General features: G+C 46.7%; 1 protein-coding gene across 3 annotated transcripts in view; it reads left to right on the top strand.

The window, feature by feature from the left end:
* Nucleotides 1–10,887, top strand: part of afap1l1b (actin filament associated protein 1-like 1b) — a 44,783-nt gene that overhangs the window by 20,382 nt on the left and 13,514 nt on the right. For all 3 annotated transcript variants that reach the window (XM_063203782.1, XM_063203781.1, XM_063203780.1), the window contains exons 2-8: nt 4,755–4,880; nt 6,174–6,257; nt 6,802–6,890; nt 7,708–7,825; nt 8,610–8,708; nt 9,726–9,949; nt 10,527–10,706. In XM_063203782.1, the coding sequence (XP_063059852.1) occupies nt 4,755–4,880; nt 6,174–6,257; nt 6,802–6,890; nt 7,708–7,825; nt 8,610–8,708; nt 9,726–9,949; nt 10,527–10,706 (920 nt within the window). The remainder of the gene's footprint in view (nt 1–4,754; nt 4,881–6,173; nt 6,258–6,801; nt 6,891–7,707; nt 7,826–8,609; nt 8,709–9,725; nt 9,950–10,526; nt 10,707–10,887) is intronic.

The following is a 10,887-nucleotide window of genomic DNA, read 5'->3' as shown; positions in this document are numbered from 1 at the left end:
TAACCCCCCAGCCACCCACCTACCTACCCCTGTACCTCCACCTTCTCCCACCCAGTCAAAGAAAAAAAGGAGATCAGTCCGCTCGCATAGCAATCCAAGGCCTCCACCTCTTTGAAGTGGCCAACCTTTGTTTTCGGAGTGGTGGGGGGCTTGGTTTTGAAGAGAAATAAAGCATGTTAACCTGTAGGCGTTTTGTTCTGGTGTGGACAGATAAAATCAACAGTCCCCCCAACCAAAAGAAACAGACACATACTGCAGTAATTAAGACTAACAGCTAGCGACCCCGCCCCCTCCCCACCTAGTACCCCCCCCCAAAACCGCCCAAAGCAGCTGCCCTGCCCTATCAGCCCACGAGGTGGATAGCCTTGAGAATTCCAGGGGTGTGTGTGTGCGTTTGTGCGTTTGTATGTATGTGTGTGTGTGTGTGAGTGTGCATCTGTGTGCGCGTGTGAGCATGCGTGCCTGCGTGTGTGCGTGCGTACGTGTGTGTTTGTGTATGCCTGTGTGTATGTCTCTGTCTGTCTGTCTGTGTGGTTTGGTGGGTGGGCGGGGATATGTGTGTTTATGTGAGTGCATGCACGTGCCTCTCTCCTTCACTCACTCTCTCTCTCTCTCACCCAGTAACTGAGTTAGTATGTTTGGGTCGGCATGTGTGTGCATGTTTTTGCAGCCAGCGCTATCCAAGGGGAGCTTTGGGTGCGGTGTGATGCATCAACAAAATCTAGGATCCAGTTTTGTAGCACCCCTGTAACAAACATAGCAGGCAAGCTGTGTATATATGGGTTAAGACCTTTTTTGGGGCTCAGACGTCACAAAGGTGGCACAAAGGCATCTAGTGCCCATAAATTAATTAGTAATTGGTGGTTGATATGCCCATTATTATAGGCTACATATAATGGACTTTATTTTGCCTTTATTTGTGCCTTTATTTGAGATAGTAGACGGAAGACAGTAGAGAGATATTGGGAAGTATTGGGAAAGGACCTTGGATCAGAATCGAACCTGGGTCCACAGTGTAATGGTACAACGCCTTTGCCCACTGAGCCATTGTGCCCCCTACTGCTTTTTTATGAGAACCTGTCCCCCCCCCCCACCACCCCACCCCCCCCTCCCCCCCACCACCCCCCCACCCCCCCACCCCCCGCCCCCACCACCACCCCCTCAGGTCTGTGGGAATGCCTCCCTATAGAGATAAGAGATGCCTGCGCTGCTTCTCTGCTTCTCCCTCACAAACAGGAGGAGCAGAGGCAAGAGCTACCCTCCACTACACACCACACGCGCACGCACACACACGCGCGCACGCGCACACACACACACACACACACACACACACACACACACACACACACACACACACACACACACACACACACACACACACACACACACACACACACACACACACACACACACACACACACACACACACACACACGGGCCACTGTGAACCTTTATCAGTTGTTGCTGATAGTGATGGCCTTCTTCTCGGACACAGCACAACACCACCATCTGGTTTCTCATAAAGTTCTTCCCCAGGTTGACGGAAGTTTACCAGGATATGTTTCTGTGACGCCATTTGGGGGTATTATTTATCGCGTTGCTATGTTTTTTGAGGGGTGTAACTAATTTGTGTCATGTCATGTGTGTGTTGTGTATTTCGATCCCAGGGTCATGGATGCTTGTTTACAGAGATTTCTTGTCAAACTGATTTAGATCTGAAGAGCTGAAAAGGTTCTGAGATGTTAGATGTTGACAGCAGCCGTTTACTCCCTTGCGTAGTGTCGCCCAAAAGTCCTCTCTGGTCTCCTCCTCTGCTCATGAAACCAAAACAAAAACATACAATGCCAAAATTGGAACTGTATTAAAGCTCATCTAAATGGATTTAAATGGTTTATTTTACAATCTCTAAACGGTTTATTTAACAATTAAACATGTTTTCTGATTCACTTTCTCTTCTGGCTGTTTATTGATTAAACATACAATGTAATGGATAGGTGTGGGATACCTAATATCCTTTGACACATCTGTTGGTTTTAGATTACATAGCTTGAAGCCCCCAAATCATTACGCATGCACGCGCGCGCACACGCACACACACACACACACACACACACACACACACACACACACACACACACACACACACACACACACACACACACACACACACACACACACACACACACACACACACAATCTAGAGGGCCAGGGAGTGGGCTTGGCTTAAGAAAATAAGACCAACAACTGTTTGTTAAAATATGTCTTATGAAAGAACTCTCACTTGGGTTTTCTTGGAATTGCGAGATGGGATTCCGATCCAAAAAGTGAGGCCTATTCTTAAGAATTGTTTTATTTTACAAAAAAACATGAAGACAACAGGGTGTCTATTGTTGACTGTGCATAGTTGTGCGTTGCGAGAGGCTTTTTTCATTAGAGACATATCATATGAAATCAAATTCAGGTCATGCCCCTGTCTCGTCCCTGCCTGTTTATTGCGTTAAGCCATCAGGAGTAAGGGGAGAGAAGAGGAGAAGAGGAGAGGAGAGGAAGGGAGAGGAGAGGAGAAGCTAGAGGAGAAGAGAAGAGAAGAGAAGCTAGAGGAGAGGAGAAGGGGGAGAGGAGAGAAGAGAAGAGAGGAAAGGTGAGGAGAGGAGAGGAGAGGAAGAGGAAGAGAGAAGAGGAGAGGAGAGGCGGGGAAGGAGGAGGAGTGGAAGAGAGGAGAGGAGAAGAAAGGAGAGGAGAGGAGAGGAGAAGGGTGGGTAGGAGAAGAGAGGAGGAGGAGGAGGAGGACCTCCTGTTAGATATTTTGGCCAGCTTTCTTCCCACCCTCAGCCAAGTTATCCAGATGTCAGGCATTAAATGCAACAGCTGAGGGGTTTCTCCCCTTCTTACTTAGCCATGCTAGTTCACACCACCAGCATATTATCACGACCGCACCACAGGGCTGGACTGGGGACCGAAAAACAGCCCGGGTATTTTCAGCATAGACCACCCCCTTAACACATAAGCTCAGTCCAGCAGCAGCATCGCCCCCCGAGCGCTGAGGGCCCACCGGGTAAATGCCCTACATGCCAGATTACCAATCTAGGCCTTCCCACCACTACCACAACCACCACCATGTTCACCAACCAACATGTTTTCACCCTCGCTCTGGTTTTCTCAAGAATCTCCCCTCTTGTGCTCCACTTCTTATGACAAGCTGTAATTAGTACTGTGGCATTGTCTATATATAATCCCATTGGTAAGTAGGCAGATACAGGCAGTTACAGTTGACTTGAGAGGGACAAGTGCTGTCTTTCTGGTTTGTCTGTTTGCGTGTTAGATTGATTGAAAATACATTGACAAAGATGAAAGTAGATATTGAGCATTTGATATGCCCGTGGTTTCTGTTGGTTGGTTTTTGGATTACATGACATATGTACTACGTAGATCCAAAAACCTGACAAACACGGACTAATTAGTACTGTGTGATAATCTAAATATATTCATATTGGTAAATAGACAGATGTTAAATTGTAAGGTAGGGCTGTGCTGGGTTTTTTTTTTCAGATTGTTTTGCTCAACTCTTGCCAGTCTTGATGTCACAGCAGTGTTTTGAGGAAAAGCTGCTTTGGTGATATGTTGCCTCTCACTTTGCATCTCCTGATCAAGGAACGTTGTTGTCTCTGGCACTGCATCTTCAGGCTGATACATTGTTGCTGACACCGAACCTTCAGATGGTAAAAATTAGTTTTTTGATCAAGAAATACTGAAAAGAGGACACTGTCTCTGACACGGCATTTCCTGATGGTGAACCATTGTCTCTAAAAGCCTTGTTGTTGCTGATGATGCATCTTCAGATGGACAGTGTGTCTGACATTGTGTCTACGTGTACAGCGTAGATGGTGAAACTTTGTGGTCACACTTTGAGATGTTTCACTGACTCTTTTCTTCAGATGGTGACACATTGTTGCTGACATTGCATCTTCAGATGGTAAAGCGTTGTCTCTGACACCGCTTTTTCTGATGGTGGAGCTTTGTTGTCTCTGAAACTGCATACAGTATTTTGAAGGTGAAACGTTGTTTCCTGACGTTGTGTCGCTTGTATACTGTAACCTTTGACCTTCACAGTGTGCCACTTGTCAGTGATTTCATTTGCCAACGGGGAAACATTTTTGTCTCTTGTCATTGCAGCACCCCAGTGGTGACACTGAGAGTTGTCACTGATACGGCTTCAGCCCATCATAGCTGACATGCCAGTCTGTCAGTCTGTCAGTAGTTGAACTTTGACCCTCACTGTGTGCCACTTGTCAGCGATTCCATTCTTCAACAGCGAGACACTGGTTGTTGTCTGCACCATTGACACAACGTCAGCGACAAACGTCTCACTCATTGGGGGGACGCAGTCGTAGCTGACCTGCCAGTCGCCCAGTCAGTAGTTAACCTTTCACCTTTGCTGTGTGCCTACTGTGTGTGTGTGTCAGCGATGGATCACTTTGGCAACAGCCAGACATTAGTTAGTCGTTGTTGTCTCTGTCACTGCATCCTCCCAATGATTGGACATTTGTGGCTGAGTTAGTGTCGCTTGTAGCTGACTTGTCTGTCCGTAATTAACTTTTGACCTTTTGCTGTGTGTGCGTGTGTGTGTGTGCGTGTGTGTGTGTGTGTGTGTGTGTGTGTGTGTGTGTGTGTGTGTGTGTGTGTGTGTGTGTGTGTGTGTGTGTGTGTGTGTGTGTGTGTGTGTGTGTGTGTGTGTGTGTGTGTGTGTGTGTCAGCGATGGAGCACTTTGTGACGGAGCTGAACGTGCTTCTGAAGCTGCTGGAGCATGAGAGCGTGAGCTCCGCCACTGCTGAGAAGATGACTGTGGTGAGGAACCTACTGAAGCAGCTTCACCCACCAGGTCAGTCTCTCTCTCTCTCTCTCTCTCTCTTCCTCTCTCTCTCTCTCTCTCTCTCTCTCTCTCTCTCTCTCTCTCTCTCTCTCTCTCTCTCTCTCTCTCTCTCTCTCTCTCTCTCACACACACACACACACACACACACACACACACACACACACACACACACACACACACACACACACACACACACACACACACACACACACACACACACATGTGCACGCACACACGCACACACACACACACACGCACGCACACACACACACACACACACAGTCTAGAGTCTAGAGCAGTGGTTTTCAACCTTTTTTGAATAAATGCCCCTTGGACCTCATCATAAGCCTCCCAATGCCCCTTTGGCGTCACCATAAGCCTGCCAACGACCCCCTTAGTTTTAAAGAACAAAATACACTGCTGCCCCCCAATAGCAATTAAGCATCGCATCCTCTCAGCTGAATCCTTCAATGTCCCCCTAGGGCTCCCCAACGCCTCCTGGGAGGGCTGTAGAGCCCCTGTTGAGAAACACTAGTCTAGAGGGTCAGGGCGTAGGTAGGCTACGCACACATGAATACTATGCACACATGAATACATGCACCCACACACACATGCATCCAGACGTGTACTGTACACATACAAACGCACTCTCTCACACGCACACACGCACGCACACACACACACACACACACACACGCACGCATGTGCGCGCACATATTACACAGACACAATCACATAAAGACACACATGACTACACACAGCACAGCTGGCTGCCAGGTCTGTCCCACACACATTCATACACACTTACTCATGTGTGCGCGCACACACAAACACGCATCACACACACACACACACATACAAGTACACATACGCAAACACACATATACACACACACACACACACACACACACACACACACACACACACACACACGCAACCACACAACCAGACACACACACACACACACACACACACACACACACACACACACACACACACACACACACACACACACACACACACACACACACACACACACACACACACACACACACACACAGCTGGCCTCTCTCTCTCTCTCTCTCTCTCTCTCAGCTTCTTACTTTCCGGAACCACACAGGATCCACAGTTTACATGTAACACGCTGTTTATTAGGAAATAATTCATGTTTTTGTTGATGAGACATGAGATCCAGCTGTGGATTTGGATAATTGGAGCTTCTATGTTTTGATTTAGTTTCATAACTGTTGAGTCTGTTTCCTAACCAGATGTCTTGTGTTTGTTTTACAATTTGCTTTGCAGTTAATGGATCAGACTTTATATATATGAACACCTCCCTGTATGGAAATGGTACCAGTTTTGTGGAGTCTTTGTTCGAGGAGTTTGGTAAGTTGTTTTCATTAATGTTTTGTGTGATTGATATTCATGCCATGTTTGCAAAGCTTACCGGTATTTCTTTTAGGATTTTTGCCTATTAGAGAATATCACTGCCCCAAGAAAAAAGAAAGAAATATATGAAGTTAAAAATAATTCATACACGGTCTATCCCCTGACATACAGTAATTTTAATGTTATGCAGTTTCACATGAAATATTTGTAAAGAAATGTTAGAAATTACATTTGCAATACAACTAAGTTATATTTTCAGGGGACTTATTGAAGGTGGGGTCTGATGTAAAGGTGGCCGCCTTCAACATAGGCCTAAAGTGCAATGGGAAGTCCTGGTTTGTGTTCATATACAGCCTTTGGAGGGCTTAATAACATTTGAAGTGGCCCCTCGAGGGAAAAAAGTTTCCCACCCCTGCTTTAGCTTCTCTTCACTACTTACTTCTGTGGTCAGCGGCTGTGCAGTAAAAAAAAAGCCAAAGCGATATCAGTTTCCACTCTGATGCAACGAACTGTGAGTGACCTCATATACTCTTGCCACCAGACTGTGACCTGCAGGACTTGAGGGCTTCTCCCGAGGAATTAAAGGATCAAGTGGAGGATACCTCATCCAAGGAGCCCCCCTCTAAATCAGTAAGAGATAGCTGGAGATCAAGGCTGTGGGTCTGCATGTGCTCTCTCATCCATTCACGATGGTGGTCAGATGATATGGACAATGTTCAAGCGACAACCAATTTATCACTAACATCTCATTTATTTGAATGATATATATTTGAGTTTTCTTTGAAGGGGTTAACCTGCTACTGATTTTTTTTGGTCCATGTTGTTCTAAATAGCAACATTTGTTTTGTGAGGAATCTGTTAGCTGTCATGTCTGTGGTAATGTCTGTGGCTTTTTCCCAGCTCAATTTATCGCAGGCCATTTCCACAATTCCAGTTGCTTTAGTGCAGCATTCCATGATTTGAAATGAGTCCAATTTTTTTTTTTTTACCAAAACAGCATCTTTTCAGGTTTTCAAGAATTATTTCCTGTTTTCTGCCCTGCATGTTAATTGTAATGTTTCCCCTGTGTCTCTGTCTGTCTGTCTGTCTGTCTGTCTGTCTGTCTGTCTGTCTGTCTGTCTGTCTGTCTGTCTGACTGTCTGACTGTCTGACTGTCTGTCTGTCTGTCTGCCTTGCCTGCCTGCCTGCCTTGCCTGCCTGCCTGCCTGCCTGCCTGCCTGTCTGTCTGTCTGTCTGTCTGTCTGTCTGTCTGTCTGTCTGTCTGTCTGTCTGTCTGTCTGTCTGTCTGTCTGTCTGCCTGTCTGCCTGTCTGCCTGTCTGCCTGTCTGTCTTTCTGTCTGTCTGTCTGAATGACTCTCTCTCTTTGTCTATCTCTGTCTCTGTCTGTCTGTCTGTCTGTCTCTGTCTCTCTCTCTCTCTCTGTAACTCCATGCCTTTGAACCCCCAGAGTCCCACGGACACCCCTCCCCCGCCCCCGCTCCCCACGACCCCTCCCCCAGAGGACTACTATGAGGAGGCGGTGCCGCTGGACCCGGGCAAGTCCCCCCAGTACATCACCACGCGCAGTAAGCAGCCCCCACTGAAACATCCCACATCCCACATTCTCACGCAGCATATTCACATGACACATACTCACACACACACACACACACACACAAACACACATACATGCACATGCATGCACACGCATGCACGCGCACACACACACACACACGCACGCACGCACGCACGCACGCACACACACACACACACACACACACACACACACACACACACACACACACACACACACACACACACACACACACACACACACAGCATATTCACACACTGGACCCTTGGAAGTCTCCAGTGTAAGCATCCCCCACTACAAGCTCCAACATTTCCTCACACTCACACGCACGCACGCACGCACGCACGCACGCACACACACACACACACACACACACACACACACACACACACACACACACACACACACACACACACACACACACACACACACACACACACACACACACACACACACACACACACACACACACACTGTGTTTTCAGCACAATGTGTAGTACGTTTGCATGCTAAATTCCCCAGGTGCTTGCTGCTGTTTGTGAAAGAATGTATTTTCTATTTTTATACTGATTTCATCATTAGTTCTTTTCCATCGCCAGTGCTTTTACATACTGATCTTTGCCCTAATTTCTGTAGGGAACACATTCAAATGCATCTGTGTATGCAATGCATAGTACACATTCACATGCCTTGCATAAGCATCTTGCCAAACATCCATATGTTGTTTAGTGCTAACCTAACCATAGCTTTTCTCAATTTCCTCTATTTTTGACCAGGAAATTCCAGCCCACCAAACTCCATAGAGGACATTTACTACGAGGACGCAGACAACAACTACCCCACCACTCGCATGAACGGACCCCGCAAGAACTCATGTGAGCCGCCATCTTCTTTGTCATTACAGATAGCTGAATCCCTACTGCGAAAGGAAATACTCAACAGGCTCTACAGGATGGGGGGAGCTGGATTGGGGGTGTTGGCAAGCTTATGATGAGGAAAGGGAGGTGTTTCACTGCTTCATGTTTCATGGGCTCTAAATTAACACCCACCAACCAGCCAAATGACAGTGAATATACAGATTGTCTGGAAGCAAATAAAACTTACTAGCCACTTTAAATCATTGGTGAGTGCGTGTTTGGCTAATAAGATTAGCATCTACAACTAGCCATTTTGACTGGTCATGAAAAGTTAATTTCAAGCCCTGGGTGCACAAGCAACACACTCACAACTCGGCTGGTTTCTTACCACTTAACTCCTTTGACCAAACACATTGGTCCTGGATCAGTCTAGAGATTAGGCTTGCTCAAGGGCACTTCAGTAGTGGAGCCAGGGGGGAGGCCAGACGCCACTTGTTATTCATTCACACTCAATCCTATTCCCCCATTTCCCCAAAGCCTGTGACCTCTCGATCCTGAGACCAACTCCGTCCTCCACCATTATCCATTATGCTTCTTGAATAACAAGCCTACTTGTGTTTTGTTGCCGCTGGCATTGAGTTAAATGAGACCATAACCTGGCACAGCAGACATACTGTACCTTTTGCCGTCCAACGTTCAGCTTACTGAGACCATAATATTGCAACACAATCCCTACACAGTAAAACCTGGGTGTCAAAAATGTGTAACAACAGTTTGGAAGGTCATATCACTTCAACACAGAGTCAAAAGTCAGTGTAATTGCAACTCTACATCAAGATAATTTCTTCTTCTCATTCCAGTGTTGATGTTCACACAATAATGAATGGAACTGACTCTGGCAATGTTGCACTGACGCAGAGTAAAATTTACACAAGTTTTGAGTGGCACCAAATGTTAGACACCCAATTCTTTTACTGTCTGCCATTGTTGGACACTTTAATGAGACTGTATCTCTCTTCACTTAATGGTCCTTAGATAATGATTCGGATGCTCTGAGCAGCTCGTACGAGTCGTACGATGAGGAGGACGATGAGGCGAAGGGGCAGGGGCAGGAGCAGGAGCGGACGCGGCGCTGGCCCTCGGAGGACACCACAGTGGGGCCCGTCAAGGACTGTCGCATCGCAGACTTCCTGCTCAGGAAGAAACGCTTCGGCCAGTGGACCAAGCAGCTCACCGTCATACGTGAAAACAAACTACAGGTACACTAGTAAAAGAGAAAAGAATAATCTCACGCACCCCCTGTGGGAAAGTTTTGCAAAGCTGTCAAAAAATGGCAAAAATGGCTTTGACAGGATAGTGAAGAGGTGACTGGAAAGTGCATGGGAGAGGTGGGGTAGCAGGGCTCTAAATGAACACCAGCCAACTGCCAAATGCTGGGCAAATTTCAGTTTGGCTGGTAGAAAAGACCAATATAGTAGGCTAGGCACTTTGACCCATTAGTAAGTGTGTGTTTGGCTTGTAGGAACAACATCTACTGGCCATTTTGACTGGTGATGAAAAAGGTTAATTCAGAGTCCTGTGAGGTAGCGTTGCCGAACCTGGGTCCCCATGGATATTTATCCCATATTTGGTTGGGTGCATTAGCACTGTGCACTACAGCTCCCCCTGTGAAGTCAATCTTGTTCAGGGAATACAAAGGCATGTCAAATAGACCAGAATTTCCTTCAGGGTCAATAAATTAACTCTACTAGTTTTGCAATATTTTTCAATATTTTGTAATACTGGTATTTTCCCTTTCTTCAGTGTGGAAGGTAACAATGGCTCTCTTCTCTGCAGTGTTACAAAAGCCCAAAGGATCGCCTGCCACAGTTCGACCTGCCGCTTAACATCTGTCAGGTCATCTACGTGCCGAAAGATGGCCGCCGCAAAAAGCACGAGCTTCGCGTCTCACTGCCAGGAGCTGAGGCCCTCGTCTTGGCCGTTCAAAACAAGGAGCAGGCCGAGAGGTGGCTCAAGGTAACCCAATTAAGGCTGTTTTTGTGTTGGTGTTTTTAGCCTCCTAAACCAGACCCTTGTACGGCAGGATACACTTCATTTAGCACTGAGGGTCTGGCTGTGCTGCAATGAGAAACAGGTGAAGGTGTAAACGTTGTTGAAGTTTGTTAGTTTGTTCGTTGGAAACTTAATTGTCCCCATA

This window comes from Engraulis encrasicolus, chromosome 7 (assembly GCF_034702125.1).
Source record: "Engraulis encrasicolus isolate BLACKSEA-1 chromosome 7, IST_EnEncr_1.0, whole genome shotgun sequence".
Taxonomy (NCBI): domain Eukaryota; kingdom Metazoa; phylum Chordata; class Actinopteri; order Clupeiformes; family Engraulidae; genus Engraulis; species Engraulis encrasicolus.
This window is presented reverse-complemented; position numbering and strand designations above follow the sequence as displayed.